Source organism: Galleria mellonella, unplaced genomic scaffold (genome assembly GCF_026898425.1).
Source record: "Galleria mellonella isolate WM207_F2 unplaced genomic scaffold, CSIRO_AGI_GalMel_v1 utg184, whole genome shotgun sequence".
Classification (NCBI taxonomy): Eukaryota; Metazoa; Arthropoda; class Insecta; order Lepidoptera; family Pyralidae; genus Galleria; species Galleria mellonella.
In genome coordinates this window covers 4,666,827-4,686,621 of record NW_026442025.1, presented here as the reverse complement: position 1 = coordinate 4,686,621, position 19,795 = coordinate 4,666,827, and the positions used below count along the sequence as shown (strand labels likewise).

General features: G+C 31.9%; 3 protein-coding genes across 3 annotated transcripts in view; 1 reads left to right on the top strand and 2 right to left on the bottom strand.

The window, feature by feature from the left end:
* The window catches only part of LOC113512184 (N-alpha-acetyltransferase 15, NatA auxiliary subunit), a 119,099-nt gene extending 108,693 nt beyond the window's left edge, over positions 1-10,406 (bottom strand). The window contains exons 1-10 of the mRNA XM_052893783.1: positions 10,238-10,406; positions 9,877-9,961; positions 9,086-9,348; positions 7,445-7,752; positions 6,890-7,024; positions 6,251-6,391; positions 4,972-5,239; positions 2,933-3,089; positions 1,904-2,028; positions 1,197-1,410 (exon numbers count right to left, since the gene is read on the bottom strand). Coding sequence (XP_052749743.1) covers positions 1,197-1,410; positions 1,904-2,028; positions 2,933-3,089; positions 4,972-5,239; positions 6,251-6,391; positions 6,890-7,024; positions 7,445-7,752; positions 9,086-9,348; positions 9,877-9,961; positions 10,238-10,294 — 1,753 coding nt within the window. The 5' untranslated portion in view covers positions 10,295-10,406. The remainder of the gene's footprint in view (positions 1-1,196; positions 1,411-1,903; positions 2,029-2,932; positions 3,090-4,971; positions 5,240-6,250; positions 6,392-6,889; positions 7,025-7,444; positions 7,753-9,085; positions 9,349-9,876; positions 9,962-10,237) is intronic.
* Positions 10,407-10,721: 315 nt separating this feature from the next.
* Positions 10,722-12,118, top strand: LOC113512096 (calcium-binding and coiled-coil domain-containing protein 1-like). Its single transcript, XM_026895872.3, has one exon. The coding sequence runs from the start codon at positions 10,906-10,908 to the stop codon at positions 11,584-11,586; it is 681 nt and encodes a 226-aa protein (XP_026751673.1). The 5' UTR covers positions 10,722-10,905; the 3' UTR covers positions 11,587-12,118.
* A 2,363-nt stretch (positions 12,119-14,481) lies between these two features.
* LOC113512085 (uncharacterized) lies at positions 14,482-19,593 on the bottom strand. The gene is made up of 4 exons (XM_026895858.3): positions 19,361-19,593; positions 19,089-19,265; positions 17,898-18,229; positions 14,482-17,567 (listed from the first exon to the last, which is right to left on the bottom strand). Exons 3-4 carry the CDS (start codon positions 18,221-18,223, stop codon positions 16,901-16,903), a joined length of 993 nt encoding a protein of 330 aa, XP_026751659.1. The 5' UTR covers positions 18,224-18,229; positions 19,089-19,265; positions 19,361-19,593; the 3' UTR covers positions 14,482-16,900.
* Between the last annotated feature and the right edge of the window lie 202 nt (positions 19,594-19,795).

Here is a 19,795-nt window from a genome sequence, read left to right as displayed (position 1 = left end):
ATTTTTTTTTAATAATAAATGTGAAAGTTAGTTTTCTTTTGATGTTTAGCGTAACGGGTCAACCGATCGGCATAAAATTTTATATATATATTTGAGATGGAAATAGACGTAAGTTATTTCTCATCTCGAAAAATATTAAATTAATAAGATTTATTAATTCATGGTCATGTAAACGAAATAAGATCACAGCTGTTATTAGATGTTATTTTTATCATTGTTATATATTTTTAATCTTATTCCTTTTAATTATACATATGTGTTATTGTACTGATACTTTCCTGAGTAAGCATATTTACCAGGAGACTTTGTACAAAAGTCGATTGCTTGGGTACCTCTGTCCCATTCGTGTTTCAACCGTGAAGCAGTTGTGTTTGCATGGATGTGTTTCGGTTTGAAGGGTGGGATATGACGTGAATTTACTGGGTACAGAGGAATAACACCTGAGTCCTCAGGAATGGCAACGCATGAGGGGTATCATGGGCGAAACAGTATACTCTGTTATGTCCATGGTACTGCTCACGTCTATAGGCGACGATTACCACAAGCAATCGACTTTTGTACAAAGTCTCCACATACTGATAAATAGCAGATTTTTTTATCTGTTACACCTACAGTATTATTCTTATTTCAATTATACAAAGAGAGAGTAATAGAAAATATTATCTAATAACTTGGATATATATAATTATATATATTAATTATATACTGTAATTGGATTTCAGATAAGTATATAGAGAGAGATATAGAAATCAACATTTGATTAAACCTTTATTTGATGAACCGATGGTTTAGCATAGTGTAATCAGAACATGAATATGAGTGTACTTGACCAATTAAGTTTTGGTTAACAGTGAATAGTAAAATCATAATATTTCTCAAAGCAGGAAGAATGAGATGAAATAAATACAATGTACGTTTATAGCTTTCCATGACTCGGTAGATACGACACGAATGCACCATTTACTGGCGTGTGTGTAAATGATCTCTTATGATTTGACCTTGACATATGACTCATTTTTCCAATTTTTCTCTTCAATACAGATTAAATTATTTATTTACCTATATACCACGACACAAAACTACTATTTATACCATTTTTCGTATAGATAAGCTGTTACAATTTAGCAAATGATTCGTGCGATTAACTATCACTTGTCGAGACTGTCGACATTTAGAGATGAGAAAAAAGTACTCACCAGTATCAGGCTCTGTGGTCTGCGGCACGTCCCGTAGAGGCTGCGTATGGAGATGTAAATACACCTGGATGGCGACTCGCGCGCACCGGAAGTAGAACGGATGTGAACGCAGCACGTCCTCCAGTCGCAGCAAGCCAACGTACGACCGCAGCGTCATTTTGCGCATACAATACGAGTGGAAGTCGAACTGGTCCTCCATTATCTCGGAGAAATGCTGAAATGGTATACAATTTGTCTGTAAGTATATTAAATTATGATGGCGAGGTGAAAATACAATTCCACCATTTTTTTTCATCCCTCAAATGACATAATAAGCGAGTGGGAGATCAAAACAAATGCATCAATGCAACAGAAATAAACTACAGCCATATGCCTGGTCAATATAAAAGTGATATATTTAAATGGAAAACATTCTATGATTAACATTTTAGTTCGGTAGCAGAGCACTTTTTAAATAATCAATGAGAAACATTGAAAAATTTTCAATTGTTTTTGAAAAGTGACAGAAACATTGAAAATTCTTCAATTGTTTTTGAAGTGACGAGAAACATTGAAAATTCTTCAATTGTTTTTGAAAAGTGACAAAAACATTGAAAATTTTTCAATTGTTTTTGCAAATTGACAGATAATTGCGACGTGGCCACACTTCAATAAGCTAATAAGATATCTTTAGATAAGTACTGAAGTTCTCTGAACACGTTACTGACCCTGTCAACTTCGTGCGCTTTTTTGAGCGCCTCGCCCCACTGCTGCAGCCGCTGATAGGCGGCTGCCGCATCCGTCTGGAACCACATGCACTGCATTTCGTTCAGGTTCTCTGTCGCGGGAACACCTGTGAATGATATAAATATATTTATATTAATTTAATATAATCCAACTTCAACTGTATTCCGAATCCTTTAGCTTCACTAACGACAATTTATAAAATATCTTTTATCTCTCCCTTATAACAATAATACCCTTATAATAATAAATGTAATAATCTTTTACGTTACCCAATGTATCAAAGTTAATTCAGGCATAAATGGCTTATTGGATAACAAACATATTTAGAAAGTCATGTTTTAGCACAATATTGCTATTAGTTGCCACGCTTGGCAAGCGCATTGGCGACCGCAGTTAGGCTTTGGCAATGTTTTAAGAGGAACACTGCTGCCTATACCTCACTTTCCCTTAGTCGCCTCTTATGACTACGGGAAAGGAAGGGGTGGCCCATTCTATGCCGGGACCACATATTTCTGCCATACAATACCAAATAATCTTACTAATTTAATAAAATAGCAACTAGACGTTATCTGTACGCGAAGGATATTTAAGAAATATATGAGAGGTATTAATAGGAGCAAAAATATATTTTACAAACTTTGTATATCTGTATGTCTGTTCCAGCATCATACAAAAACTACTGTACCAAATCAGATGTGATTTTCGCAGTTACGTTCTTGAAGGTCTAACTATAATATTTTCTTCTCTACAAGTGGTATATTTCAGTAAATTCCCTACTTAGGAAATCTATGTATATGCAAACAAAAAGCCAGTAAGTAAATAAATTTTAATAAATATATTTAATGCATTCTATAGATATTACAAGCAGTAGTAGCCTGCTAAGCTTGGCAACTACTGGCAAAACCCCTCTTATGGGAGAGACATGTACAGCAGTGGGCAATCAACGTCTGATATGATGATGATGATGATAATGATAAATAGTACAAAAGAACAAATGAAAATGGTGATACCTTCCCTGGTGAACTTGGCGCACATGTCCTCGGCGCGCTTGACGTGGTCGGCGCGTAGCATGTAGCGGGCGCACTTGCAGTTAACATAGCGATCCGCTGTGTCCAGCAATTGCGCCTCCTCCAGCCACTGGTACGCCGCCACCGGGTCGCCCGCGTGCTGCAACACGCGCCAGTGCCCACACCACATATACACTCACCAACTCAGATAATAAGTGGGGGATTGTTAGTAATGGAGACTAAGAATCCTATTGCTAGCAATATACCCAACCATGTCGACCTACTCGCGGTTCCCTCTGGAAACTATCATGATTAATTCCTGACGAATTCATCATGATGGGCTTACTGGCCTGTTTTCATCCTCACTCGATTACCCTTCACTGATGCCCCGCCAGCGTACCCTGTTAGCGCAGGCGGGGTTACCATTCCATTTTCATCCAATAAAAAAAAACTCAAATAATAATAAGGGCCTCACAATCACACTGATCGCCTGCTACTCGAGCTGTGACCCTGCGTAATAAGGTATAAAGAACAATAATGTGGAGGCACAGCCCGGAACACGCAAACATGAGCCAGTTTAGAAAAAAAATTCCGCTTATTGGCCCGACTGGGATTCGAACCCGGCCCTCATTATCCAAAGCAATATGCCTATCAATACACCACAGAGATCATAACAAACGAAACTCAATTAATAATAACAACACGATATGTTTCATTGGAAAGACTACTGAAACAATTTAAAATTAGGCTCAAAAATTAAAAATTACATACAAGAAGACAAAGTAAACTCTGTCTTACCCATATTTCTGCTGACAAGCAGCTGATCTTTTGGTTCTAAGGGTGTATTACTAGTAAAATTACAACGTATAAAAAATAACATCGTAATCTTCGTAATGGCAATGCATGAAGGGTACCATAAGCGTCACAGTATATTTTATTATGACTGAAGTTGTCCATCAGCCATCACCATTCCAAATTCAATTAAGAAATTTTGCCGAGCCAGGCAACATATTTACATCAATTACATATAATGAATGACCATATCAACTTATAATGGAAAAAGGAAAATGTATTGGACAGGTAATAAAAACACTTACTCATAATGACTTACTTATAGTGACTTGACTGTTTTGAGCAATTGCCTCGTTGGCGCCCTCTAGAATGAGCCCTAACTCTTTGTTGCATAAAAACATGGCAAAAATCTTTGCAAATTACCGCCCTTATTCACGGAAAAAACTATCACTACAAAACTATCTGAACTATATTACATTGTTTTGTTTGTGTGATCTCAGAATAGAATAGGTCACCACTTCCATTCCCGTGAGTGTGATAAGAAGCGACTAAGGGAACTTAACGGTAGTTGGATGGGCAGCAGCACATCTCTTTAAACATATTTCATAAGCCTAACTGCGGTTCCTAATCCGCTTACCAAATATGGCATCTACTGGCTAAACTTCCCTTATGAAAAAGACTGATTGAAATGTTGATTATTTTGTCATTTCCTTTCAAATTAGAAATTTAGCACTAAAGAAAGAATCAATGTATGTCAATAGCTAAAATTGGTTTATGAAACGTATAACATTTTTATGAACAAGGAGGTATATCTTTCACCAGAGGGAGACTTTGTACAAAAGTCGATTGCTTAGGTACCTCTGTCCCATTCATGTTCCATGAAGCAGTTGTGTTTGCATAGCTGTGTTTCGGTTTGAAGGGTGGGATATGGCGTGAAATTACTGGGTACAGAGGAATAACACCTGAATCCTCAGGAATGGCATGCCTATAGGCGACAGTTACCACTTTCCATTAGGTGGACCGTCAGCTAGTTGGCCATTCTAAATTGTATAAAAAAAAAATTACATAGTGCTTATAATAACAAACATATTGCTATAATTATGCCACATATTTTTCACCACATCTGCCCTTCATACGCTTTCTGTATTTACCTAATGGTTAGCTGGTAGAGAATACCATATTGCATTAAGCTCGCCATTTCTACAAAGTTTTATCGTGCAATAAAGAGTAAATAAATAAATATTACATACCTTATATATCCTGCCCTTAACAATAAACAGTTCTATAAGTGTGGGGGTGTGTTCTATCGCCGCGTCGATATAATGTAATGCTCTATCAGTATCCTTCTTATAATCGAAATGCTGAGCGGCGAAGTAGTACGCCCATAGCAGCGCACTCGCCGGTTGCTTCACTTCATTCGCATCTGAACTAAATGTGCCAGTCTTTGATAAATTCTCTATATATTGTAATATTAACTTCTCTATTGTGTCCGCTTTACTTTGGTCTGCGTATAATGACCTGAAACAGCATTTGGTAACTAATAATAGTGCGTAAACATCTCTGGCACTTCATGTAATCTGAAACAGTAATATTGACTTAAATTTGAATATTGGACAAATAGTTTATGACACTGCAATCTCTCAAGCTCAGTATAAAAACTGAGATGGAGATAACTATATATTATCGTCATTAATTAGTTGTAGGATGTTCGCATTTGTATTTATAAGTAAGTTTTCATAACTAATTGTTTTAAAATTGTACACCGTTAATTGCTACACACAATGTTAGCTTATAGATAGCAGTTTTATATGTGTATATACATTAAGTATTCGCCTGGACTTTTTTACGAAAAAAAAATGGAATAGTAACCTCACTTGCGCTGTCTATATACGCGCGGTTTCAAAAAATGATGATAAGTTCTCACCTATCATCATCATCATTCTTTGGTACACATTCAGGACAGTTTTTTTTAATGGATGATTATGAAATGGTAATCCCACCCGCGCCAACGGCATACACCGGTGGGGCACCAGTGCAGGATGATAGGTGAGGATGAAGCAGGTCAGTTAGCCCATCGTGACGAATTCAACAAGAATTGTTCACGATGACTTCCAGGGGGAACGACACGGATGTCGACCTTATAGGGCATTTTGCTAACAATGTGGCTGTCAAACTCCATTGCTAACAATCTCTTTCCCCCCATCTAGGACAATTAGGACATCGTGACATTTTACCAATGGGAATTAACCACAATGGTTTCTAGAGGGGATCGCGTGGCATGCCTCGTAATTCGCCAACGGTATTGGTATACCAATAGCGTTGACAAGGCTATTCCATTATCATTTAAACAATTGATATCCCACCAATGGTAATTTATCTTTTCCTATCAATCCCCGAAGGAAATGATTTTTTATGTTCAGAAACAATATGATTCAGGAAATGATCAACCAAAATGATAATTATTCACTCTCTATGGTTGCCTGCTCATAAATATATAAAGATATAGAGACAATGAAAATCAGAACAAACCTGAGATCTACAAAAAGTGGCGGGATGCCTTTATGCAGCCCGTGCCTAAGGTACTCGTCCACAAGCCGTTGGAAAACGGGCTGCGCTTGCGCATCCGTTAACTGCAACCGCCGCGGAGCTATTGCTTTGGGGTATTCTTTCCTGAAACATAAATTAACAATTATTAACTAACTTAATGAAGCAAACATCTTAATTTCTTTTTAAAAAGGAAGTTTTCTCGGCTCATCTTTATGTTTATGAGTACAAAACAAAAGTAATAAGGATTCTTCAGAGTCAGTAACACGCACGTAACAACCCTAGTGTTACAGGCGTCTAGAGGACACATTGACCATTTCCTATTAGACTGGCTGTATGCTTGTTTGCCACCATTGTAGCATAAAAAAACAACTGATTTTTGTTGCCTGATTGATTTCAAGTAATTGTCAACCCCCAATAAAAGGTATGTATTGAAAATGATCTTACAAATTATATAACTAAAATAATAAGTTCCATTTATATCCTGTCCTACAATAACTACTTGTCTTAATTTTAATTCGAGACAATTTTGTAGGTAACTTTTATATAAGAATTTAGAAACTTATTTATATCTATGGGTAAGTCTAAGACATTAGTGATATTTTAGACACAAAAACCACTCACTTATATACATCAAAGAAGGCCACTTTATCATCAGGATTACTAAGTTGTTTAGCTTCTATAAGTTTCTGATAATACATAACATTTTCTGGATTTCTTTTTAATAAATCCTCATAAACAGCTTCTGCTTCTTTGAACCTGTAATGGAATTACATTAACCAATTATTATTTATTTTTAATGAGAAATTTGTAACGGTTCAATTTCATAATATATAAGATGGATATAATATAAATTTTATATGTGGACTATAATTTATTTTTAATAATTGTATAAAATTATAGCACAATACATTTATATGAGTTTTCCATCCCTATCTAACAATTTACCTCATACCCTAGATTCATTTAAGTGAAGTTTGAAAAATGAAGCAAAATAATATATTAATAGCCTATGAAATAAATGTAATTATATAAAAAAAAATATTTATCCTGATAACTGAATATATTCCAGTTATGTGATAAAAGTTAAGAGTAAAAACTAGTGTTGTACATAAATGTAAAATGTGCTTGTATATATCTAATATTTTAAACACTAAAAAGCAACAATGCACTACATACCTCTTAAGCTTCAAATAATATTCGCCAGATGTCTCTTTAACTGATAACTTATCAAGAATTTGGCTTTGAAACTTTTGTAAGTGTTGTAATGCCCGTTCATACTGGCCTGATTCAGCTATAACCATATTTTGGTAAAGGAGAAGTTCTGAATGCTCATAATCATATGGGCCTTTCATTTGATTTGTGCGGAATGCATCTAAAATACTGTTTGCCATCTCATAATCACCGAGCAGGTGATAGCTCATGGCAAATCCAATCCATGAAGCCCGCTGTGTGGGTCTGAGCATGAACAGCTGATACCTTGTATCCTGGAAATTATAGATACATAGTCACTACTTTTGTAAATCAATACAATACTCAGTTACTTTATTTCTATTATTTAATTGTGTTATACTTCAGTTATAAAACAAAAACTAAAGTTTAAATTAAGAATTTAATATTTATTTTTTTTATGAGTACAAATTTATAATTATATTTTTTTCTTTTGTTGTCCCAATGCATTCCTTATAATTATAAGGCAAGTAGGTAGAATACAAAATACAGTTAAATTTTATTTCCAATTGAGACCTATTTTCTTTCTAATATAATGTGTATATATTTGTACAATTTTAAGTCCATGTCAAATAATTATATTTTACGTAGTATAATAATAATAGGCTATCAGGAAATAGTAGCAGCCATGAGAGGTACCACTTTATGACAGTATATTGTGATATCCAGTGTTGTGTCTATAGATGTCAGTCACCAATTTCCATAAATTAGTAGTGATTACAATCCATATTGATGTTAATATAAAGCATTTCAAAAACATATATATATATATATATATTTTGTCATATATAATGAATCTAATATCATGACCTCATTCAATATTATGTAATGAAGTGGTGTGGTGTGAGATTATTCGTAATGGGGTCTAAACCCTAACAGCCCCATTACTAGTGACATACCCAATAGATTAACTTCCACACCAATTACCCTGAAACCCATTGTGGTTAATTCTAGTTGAATTTATCACAATTGGCTAAATGACTTGCTTTCATCCTCATTTGCTATTGCTCACCAGTACCCCACCAGCATATACCAATAGGATGGTTTTAACATCAAATTTTCATCCATTAAAAAAAAGTTTTATGTTGCATAGGAATATTTAAAAGGTGGTGGCTGATCCTGGAGGGATAAGGTAAGGACTTAAATACTTCTTATATAGGTCGAAATAAGAACTTTCAGCTTAGAACAAATCTAGGTCCTTAGACCTTTTCTCTTAAGAAAATGTGCCATTTTTAAAAAAAGCCAAGCCCCGTTTGGGAAATTATCTTAAATATGCCAATTAATACTCTCAAGATTAACTGGGAAACATCTCAATGTACAAATTTTTTGTCTGACAAATATTTATTCGATATTCCATTTCCCATATAGAAAACTTTGTATATTTCAATCATTATTAAAGCAAGTTTTAAAAGATGTATGTTACTTTTAACACATCAAATTTGAATGAAATTTAGTATACAGATAAAACATATTCTAGATTATATTATACGCAAACTTTAAGCAAATGCACACATGTCTCATGTAATCAAAACAGAGCTAGTATGTAATATAATGCTAATTTAACATTTCTTTTAAATGAAATATACATACTTTATAACCTTCCAAATCACGCATCTGAATTTGGAGAAGTGAAAGGTCTCTTAAGATCTGAATATTCTCCTTTTCCCATTTGAGAGCATTGCGGTAGCATTTGATTGCCTCATCATACTTTTTATCTGATCTTTGAAGCAGACCATAGACATGCCAACAGACATGAGACTGAAGATCATTACGGAGACCTCTGCGTACATGTTCATAAGCCTCTTCCTTCCTGCCCATACAATTGAGGGTCAACCCCTTCATTGACAGTGTTTCTAAAAAAGTATACATAAATATTAGTCCATGGAATGTTTAAAAAGCAATTAAATATGATGTAGAAATATTAACATTTTGTGTGCTATTAGACTACATAGAAAATTAATACTATTCTATTATTTCAATAGTACACATATTTTTCTTATTATTTTAAGATGCTGTACTGGACCCAATAAATGTTTTTTTTTTACATATAAAAAATTATGAAACATAGAGTATTAATTATATAACAAACTTAAAAGCTTTATTAATTATTAGTAAGATAATATAACATCCAAATACTGTATGTATGTAATAATAATAATAACTTAAAATATAATTTCCTGTAACTGGAAGAATTTAAAAAATTAAATTTCAGTAATTTAGCCCCCACATACATTCCAATTTTATATTTTGAAATATTTATTACGTCCTACTTAGACTTTCTAATGAACTTTCATAACAGTACCTCTCTTTGTTCTCTTTAGATGTTTATGACTACATTCCAGTTTTAATATTATTAAAACATACAGAAAATTAAACTTTACCTCCATGCTCTGCAAACTTTGGGTTGGATAATATTTGTTTAGCAAATTTCAATCCATTTTTGTATTGTTTGTGTTCATAACAACGCTGAAAAATAATAAAACGTTAAAGCTTCAAGTTGTAACCTATATTTATTATTAGATTCATTGCCCAAATAGTGCAAGGTTGTTGTCTTTATTAATAACTTATTATGATTAATTGTTTAAATATTAATTTTCTTTATAAAAATAAATTAATTTGTAATGCAGTATTTTACTATGAACCAATTAACATCTATTATTAAATTACTACCTCGAAGTGCTAAAACCAAAAAATAATGACAAGTCCTAAAGTACCAAATCAAATGTTTACAACAGGACTTACCAAAATTCGTTTGAAAAGAGCATTTTCTTTAGGCGGTAAAGGATTACTGGGTGGCATTTTGTTCAAAGAAAAAGAAATGTCTGTTTATTATTTTTACTAATAAATTGAAATATTTCTAAAAACCTCGTGGCTATAAACCAAAGAAGTCGATGAAGAACTGTTGTCTATGGGCGCTCGTTAGGGTCACGTGACCAGACACATTGCCATTTTAAAAACTTAACTTACCCTCGAATTCAAGATCCACCTCACATTTGCAAAATGTTCTACATGTTGCTCTAATTTTTATAGACTGAAATCTATAACTAAACAGGGAAATTCATATCTTTGCATTTATGTGATTACACCCTTGAAACCACTTGTAAGTTTTGCTACAATACTGGCTGTCAGTTGCAGTCGTAGACAATGTCAGTGGTTGTAGTATTAAAGATCAGGCTGTATGGCATAGTTCCTTTACCTTTTTAATTGTGGATAAATTAGTACTACAACTACTACTACTGTCAGTTGGAGTACTCCTAATCTGCAGTGTCAATCAAACTAATGTCTAATTTATTTACTACCTAGAAATTAAGAAGTCTTTTTCCGTGTTTTCAATTTAATTAATGAATTAAATAGTTAGTGTTCTATATTTGTTTAAACGACTATTATAATATCATAATCTATAATAAGATATGGGTATAGAAAACATGCGTCGCTGGCCTATGTATATTGTCTTCGCTTTATGCATCTTACTTTTACTTTCACTATTCAATAGTTGGAGCATGGAAGCTGAATTACGAGTTAGAATTGCTGAAATTAGCACACAACTACAGGAATGCTCAAAACAGCAGACATCGTGTATGGAGGAGTCTTTGACTCTAATGGAACAGAGAGATGGGTATGTTAGTAAAGTCAATGATCTGGACAAACAAAAGGTAAAATTGTCTGACGACGTAGCTGAATACAAGAGTAAAATAGCTAAATCAGAAACAAAAGTCAATCGTACACGTGTTGATTTGGAATTTTGCAAAACTGAATTACAGTCTCTGCAAAATTTGCAAGTAAGTAAATCTGCTACGTTAGAGACTTTGAGACTTGAAAAAGACACACTAACAGCCCAACTGACTGATAGGAAGCAGAAAATTGAAGATTTGGAAAAAGAGATTGAAAGGTTGAAATCTGCATTGACAACTAAAAGTGCACCAGCAGTTCCTTCCAAGGTAACACCAGCTGCTCAGCCTCCTAAACTAAGCCCTGCACTGAATGTTCATAATCCCCTTAATGAGCCTGTCATTGAAGATAATGCAGCTAAAGAAGACCTTGAAGACACAAATGCTGTTAATGAAGCTCCAGATTTTGACCAACAATTCTAATAGACTATGTGGTCTAGGTAAGCCATATGATAGACTGAATGTCTTGAGGTTATAAATCATATTTTGTTTATTCATTTTTTTACAAAATGCACTAGATATTAAAATAATATTAGGAATATGCATATGGATTATACATAATATGATATACATATAGACTACATTGCTGAATCATGATCTCCCCTCAATTTGTCGAGACAGGAAATTGTATAAATAATGTTTATTTTACCAATTTACTATTGATACTCATATGAAATTGGTTTTTTAGTTAAATTAGTGATATGTTATTAGACAAAGTGTGTTGTATTATTGTTTTATTGTATATGTTTATTATTAGTGACACAATTAACATGCAAACAGGAATACTTGCTAGTTTGAATTTATAGGGAAAATATAAATTATTGATAATTTTTTAGTTGAAAGGGCTGTAATAAAAATGTAGAACACACCGTTCATAGTGTTTTCATAATGTAATGAGAAAATATGTATATATGTATATCTGAAACAAATAATTTACAATATATATATATATATATATATATATATATATATATATATATATATATATATATATATATATATATATATATATATTATAACTTATTTTCTAAATTCAAATTTTCTTTCAATATACAAGCCCATTTCCAGGCTAAAAAAATTCTGCATTTCAATTTAGGACATGCATCTATCAGTATTTATGTTTTATTTGCAAACATTTGGCTTTAAGAGGTTTTGCATTTGTAAAGTTATTTGAATAACAAATAAGCTCAGTATTGTCTGATATTCTTTTTTGCCATCATTAAAATCATGTAACATTAAATAAATTTGAATAGTAAAAGCATGGTGTTACGATCATGGTAAATGTCCAACATCACATATATATACATATACAGGTAATTAACACAATGTTTTATATGTTTCACAGAATAAAAAAAATAATTTATATAAACTTTGTGCAGATTTTAAGTCAATCTTGGTCTTATAAATCATCTACTATCTCACTCTGATTTATGGTTTGACCTATGAATAGCAGAATTACACTATTTGATTTTTTTTTATTAGTTATAATATTATTTTGTTATATTGATTAATCAATTGTTTTAACTGATAATATCTAACTAAAATGTATATTTTAATTTCAATATAAATCATAATTATAATGTGAAATTACTGATGTATACACAAAAATTAAGGACCATAAAGCTCCATATTCTCTGATTTTCATCCACATACAAGTTTTAATACATATATATTTTAAAGATTTACATAGATAATACAATGATACTAGCTCTGTATGTGACTTATGTGTCTGATGATGGTGGTCATCTCTATTCTAATATTATCATAGAGATATAACAAATATCAATTACACTAGTGTGTGTGTGTGTAATATAAATCCTGAATTTGCAAGGAATTTAAATTGCAATAATAACACCAAATGTTTGTATAGAAACATTTGTTGTTCCATTGTTTCTGCCTACCCTAATGGGAGACAGGTGTGACAGATGTGTGTATGTTTGCAACATTCATGTATGTACAACATGTATTTATTGTTATTTCAATTCATTGGCATTTGGAGCTTTATTTGGATTATAACTGATTTTTTTTACTCTCTTTTTAATGGTTTTAACCATTTTAATGATTCTATGATATTGCATTTTAAGAACAAAATGTTTAAATATGCTTTAATGCACACAAAATGTATAATTTTGTGGGATTTCTTTTTTTTTATACATAAATTTTTTTTGTTTATAAATTCCATCAAACTTTTTGTAGCTGATCAATCTATGAAGTTCCTTATCTATCTCAGTAACGTATATTATTATTTTTCTCCTTTTTCTTTACGTGTTGTAAGCAAATAGAAATATTCTAAACATGTTCAAAACTATTATCAATGTAAGCTTTTAAATCTCTGTAACCTTGATAGTGTATCGGTTTAATACATCCCCTTACTTTCCGATAGTCGCGGGTTCGATGCTCGCACAATACAAATACACAGATATATTTATAAATATCTCTATTTATATTGGTCTGGTAGCACTAGATGGCGCTATATAATGTCTAGTATTTTTTTTTTTTTTTTTTTTGTTAAAAAACAAATGCCAATAAAACATTACATTTTAAGAATAAAACAATTTTATAATATGTAATATTGGTATTACATTGTATGTGGATGGAAAGGGGGATAAAGGTGATAGTGGAACAGTAGGTTAAGGTAAAAATGGTCACAAAGATGTATACAAGTCAGAAGTGCATTTAATTTGAAAGCACTTAGCTCATAATCTAATTTATAGAACAATTCTGCCACTATTAAGTTTATGCCATATAGGTGCCACGGTATTTTATTATAGATCTGATAATACCTTTACAAAAAGGATTTAGTCAGACTTTTTTGCTCAATATTTAACTCCAGCAACCAATTCAACTTGCACTTTCCTGAATTATTTCAAGTTGATAGATATTGTGGGGGAGAACATTTTCAAAATCCAGTAATAGAGGGTGGTGTTTTTTAAACACTTATAATCCTTTACTCAACATTTCTCCTCCACTTTGGTGTAGGTTGGCGATAGGTTGGTAATGACTGGTGAAAGAAAATGTCTGTGCAGATGAAATACATTTTGTATGTTATAGTATGCAATTTAATATGTTAAAATTCAAATACAGTCAATCAATAAAGAAAAGTGTTCATCTGCAGAGGCCTAGAGGGATCCCAGTTACCCCACAGCCTTCTGTGGGGATCCAAGTGTGATTTTGGTGTATCTTTTACTAAACTTGTTCTTGAAAAAATATTTGTGATATATTGGAATATTTAATATTGACAAGTTGTTCTTCCTGTTTGTAATATAAAACAAATAAATATTTTATAAGAGATATGTTTTTACTAAAAAAAAAAAAGTATTATTCATAAACAGTTTTATTGGCCTTATACATCTCTAGGATAAACAAAAAATCTTTGTATTTTACTTTACAAGTAACTTTATAACAAAACTTAAATGTAAATATAAGAATATAGACCTAAATCTTATTAAAATTCATATAAGTAATAATTTTCCTCCCAACAACTTTTTTAGGTCCTAACTGGATTTTCTCAGGGAACAGTTCCTATTTGAATATATTTTTTCCATTATTAATACTGCTAAACAAGCAGATTATCGGAAATACTATGCTATAAGTAACAGCTGATTTCATATTTGAATTTCTGTATAGGCAGTTTTACTTAAATATTACACAAATATTTAAATGTAGTGGGTAAGTTAAATAAGTTATTAAATCTGATTGGATTGTTATTTACAGATGATGTACTAGCCCATGTATTCTCTGTTATTGTTGTAACCGGTAAGTAAATGTCTATGGTCCAGTCGTATTAGTTCCCATAGGGGTGAGAAGTCAAATTTGATGTAAAACCTTTATGATGTAATAAAATTGTAGAACAGATGATCCTTGATTCAAAAATAAAGTAATTAATATTTATCAGAGCACCATTATCTCTGCAAGTTAGTAATCCTTAACAGATGACATTTCTTTCTTTATTGTTATATGCAAAGAGTATATAAATCACTGAGGTTTGGTTTATATATACAAATAAATCTTTCGTTTCGCTATTAAATATACTTCTCGTATTACATCCAGCCACAGTTGCCACAGGCAAATTAACTTTACATTTAATATATACCACTGTGTTCCCCCTAAGGGAACTACACAAGGAGTCCATGCACAAATATTGATTCAAATATAAAATCGACTATTGGTGAAAAACATACAAATAAAAGAATACTTAAAACCTATCTCACTAGGGCTAACTTTTGTAACTAATTATAAAAAGACACAAAAGTCGGTGGTATTAAAAGTAAAACAGTATTTAATAATCGTAACAATTGGTAAGTATTTTAAACTCTTTAAATAAGGGACCTTGAGGCGGAAATGGTGTAAAATATAGTGGTGTTAAGTAGATATAATAAAAATTTTGTTGATCTCGCTAGAGGCAAGAATCTGTTTATTACAGGCAAACTGCTGTTACTAAATTTGTATTAATGTATCTCACTATTAATTCCATGTTAACGGGAAGAATAAATGCCGTGAATTTGTTTCGTGCTGTTATTTAGGCTCACAGCGTATCTAATGTACTTAATCAATACATACGAAGTGAGAAGTTACAGACAGCAGTCATCTATAGTGTAAAGACACCCTATGTGTAACATTCATACACAGAAAATATTTATGAATCAAGCATGAACAAAAACCTGTTTGCCCTCATAAAATCCAAACAAGATTTTTGAAACATAATAGCTTAACATAAAACTTATATATAAAAGCCGAACACAATTTTAAAATATGACCATTCCAATGTAATACAACATAATCTATCAATATGATAAGACCTTATTTTTTCATACAAATTATTAATTTTTAAAAACATTGGTCCCTACCTTTTATTATTTGAAAACAAAGAATAGACACTAGCAAATATTGCATTCGACAAATTCATAAAGGTAAAAAAATAGTCATAATGTAAACCTACTTTAGAAATTAATTGTAAGTGATATAACTAGTCATATCACATGCTTCAGCAAGTACATAGAGAAAATAAAATCTTTTGAATTAGGAAGAAATTAATAATCTACTTCTGCTCTCTTTAGCAACACATGATTGTTGCCTACCCACACAATAAAATATTTTGCGCCAGTATGTAACAAGATATCTATAGGATAAGCTGGCATATTTATATCAAAACCACTTACAAGAAACCTAATTCATAAAATAACTTTGTCATTATTCGTTATAGCAAATAGGATGAAAATGAGATTTTAACTTGTATAGGAATACATCATGTTTATTAGTCATATGAATGGGGCATGTTTGTAGAAATAAAAAATCTACAAATCTTTGGCGAGATGCATTAAAATATAGGTCTGAAACCACAAAAGGAACCAAAATTATGAATACATGAGGAAGTCAGTGGGGTTGATTCTAAAGCACTATTTCTTTAAACATATGTTTTAACCTAATATTTTAATATGATAGTTTGGCGAAATTATTACTTTATGGGTCATAGACAAAATTTATTTTGTTTACTTAAATTTATTAGAAATTTAGGTTGTATTGGTATTTTAAGTAAATATGTTATTGCGATATCAAATTGAAATTTTAATTTTTAGATAGCTTTGAAAAATGCCACCTCAAAATCGATCCCAATATATTTTACTAAAGACTGATAAAATCTACTGATAATAACCTGGATTAGAATTATACAATCTGTTGTAAGAGATGTGCAGTTTATTGTTTTATTAACTTGTGAATTGATAGCAACATAATTGTGCTAAACATTGGTATTTTCTAAATCTTTTTTTGCAGCCTCTTCAAAAGCAGCCAAAAGATTCCTCCTGCATTTACTTTCATCTGAATATACCAATGCCCATATTATATATTCGCCAATGTTTAATGGATCTTGTGAATAACTGATTTGAATCTTACACTTTCTATCCCATTTCATTGTATCTGTGCTCCTATTACTTCTAGATCTCACAAATTCTATGTAACCATTGCATTCAACTGCTAGTTTGGGTAGTTGAGCATTAAGTGTATCATGGGATCTATCTGAATCTGTCCCACTGGTAGAGGGCAGACAATCTCCTTGTCCCACTTCACAATTTGGAGGTGTGACCGGCACACATCTTCTTTTTGCTCTCTTTCCAAGCACACTATCACCCTTGCTATTTATCTCTGCACCTTCCTCAGCTGTATACTCTCTTTTAAGTCCATTTCTTTGACTTATCAGATCTTCATGTTTATTATCAGGGTATTGAGTTTCAACATGATGCTTCTTAATACGTTTTATGGCAAAATTTGATTCTTTTAGGTCATCTTGTGGGTTACACCCTTCTGCCCATTCAGGACTGTCATTGAGATTTCTTTTAACAGATCTTTTGATTTTGCAATCAATAATGTCAGGAGAGTCAAGTGGGCTAGCCAATGTATCATCTTTTCTGAAAATTTGTAGTATCACTATAAATCATATGGATATTATAAATGTAAAAATTAGATAGTTATTGGTTACTCAGTCATACTTAAACAGCTGAACAGATCGAAATGAAACTTGCCAAGTTATATCTTAACACATAGGATACTTTATATGCTGACTAGCATAGGTAAAGCTGCAGGAAATGGCTAATAACAAACATTTGTTAACAATAAATGTATTTATCTAATCCCAATAGGAAATTCTGAAAAATATAGCAACATTTTCATAACAATAAAATATCATCTGCCTCATAACCACTTTATAAAGGCATAGAATATATAAAACATCTACAAACCTGCTGATCCTATGCTGTCTTATTTGAATCTTGTCTATACTTTCTATGGTTGTAAAGTCATGTCTTGAACATTGCATATCATATTTGAGAAATGCAGATACTTTTTTCCTGGTTTTTATAGTTCTTCCAAACCATTCTAAAATGGCATCATCAGCAAGATATAAGCAGAGATTCTGTCTTTCATCATCAACCATGCGCTTATACCAATTTATGAAAGTCCTAGCTTGTTGACGTTTACTATATTTATTACTATTATATGTATTATCTTGTGTTTGGCTGATATTCATATGGGATGTTTTACATCGTTTTTGTGGTGATTTAGACATTTTACTCTGTAATATGATGAATAATATTACTTTACATAAAAGAAATCATTAGTGTCCCTTTAAAAGTGTTCTACCAGAGATATCAAACATTTTCCGCAAAGAAACATGGGTCCTATTCCTCATAGCAAACAATAAACAAGACAAACTATGTTGCTGATATGCTGGCAGGAACATATTTTATACCATTTTTATTTCTTTTTATATTCTATTTTATTTAAATGTCTGAGAAATAATGGTCAATGGATACTTTTAGGGGTGGTTATTGGAGTTAAGAGGACTATTGTAAAGCCTAAAAAAAAAAAACTTTTTCCATATCATTATGATGCCCTTAGGGGCACCATGGACCAAGAACTTAGATTGTACTTCACTCCATTTTTGAGTTGCAATAGTCTGAAATGATTGGGCCTATATAACTTGGAAATGAGGCAACACATGAAAAAATAACATATTAGCAAAATTGATCCTCTCAAGAAAACCTAACTAATAGGTGAAAATAGAGTTATTGCAACATTAAAAAATTCCTTAAAATTTTTCCAAGTTCTTAATGCATAGTGCCTCTAACGATATACTCAAACCGAAATAACACATTGTGTATATATGGCCATTGATATCTATATGTTGTTTCTTCCTATTCCAATTATAGAATAACCCACACAATTCCTGACACAAGTAAAATAGCGCCTTCATAATCTTAACAATACTTACTAAGTCCCATGAGCAGCATATTATACACTATTTTACATTTTATATGTATATAAACCTATCTGCCTCCTCCAAGCAATACCAAGGACGGCGTAAAGGTAAATAAACCTAATAGTAAGTGCATTTTGGTATACTTCTAGGAAGTTCTTAAATATATACTCACATTTTTCAGACAATATTTCAACAACCCTTTGAGAACTTTTTGCTTCGTATGCCAATTCCAATCGGAGATTTTTTAGGCGTCGCTTACTCTCGGTTATGTACGCAGAGATTGAAAGATTGACCTCCAATAGCTCTTTATGTAAAGATCTAACGTTTTTATTGTTTGTAAATATGCTTTCTTAAATAAAAATAAAATTATTTATAAATAAACTGTCAAACAAACTTTGTAGAACAATTGACTGAATAGTTCCATTTTTAAATAAGATAACCTACCGATACACTTTGCTGCTTCTAATGCTAGATGATCTCGGGTCAAATCATCGGATATTGTTGAATTCATTTTACATGTACGTGTTATATAAATATTCGTAAAATAATTCGTTGTATAAATGTAATATGTTTATTTTATGATTTTCACAATCACTGCAACGTTCATTCAATTCAATTAAACAAAATTCAGACATAATCACAGACTAATTCAAGTCAAGGATAATAGACATAAACATCTTTCTCTAATCTATGACCACAAGAAGAACAAAATCGACTCTACAAAATACGTACCACAAACTAGCATTATGTCTGTGGTACGAAAGAGCTCCAATGTTATTCGTATCAACGTTTGATAGTAATAAAAATCATAAACAAATGAATATTTATAGCATTATAAAACCTTTAAAAAATTACTATGTCTCTTTTTAAAAATGTTTA

Excerpts from the sequence above, each read along its gene's own strand:
- LOC113512096 (XM_026895872.3), top strand. The coding sequence starts at position 10,906 with ATGGGTATAGAAAACATGCGTCGCTGGCCTATGTATATTGTCTTCGCT.
- LOC113512085 (XM_026895858.3), bottom strand. The coding sequence starts at position 18,223 with ATGTCTAAATCACCACAAAAACGATGTAAAACATCCCATATGAATATC. Across the intron at positions 17,568-17,897 it reads AGACAGCATAGGATCAGCAG|AAAAGATGATACATTGGCTA; the intron begins GTTTGTAGATGT and ends ACAAATTTTCAG.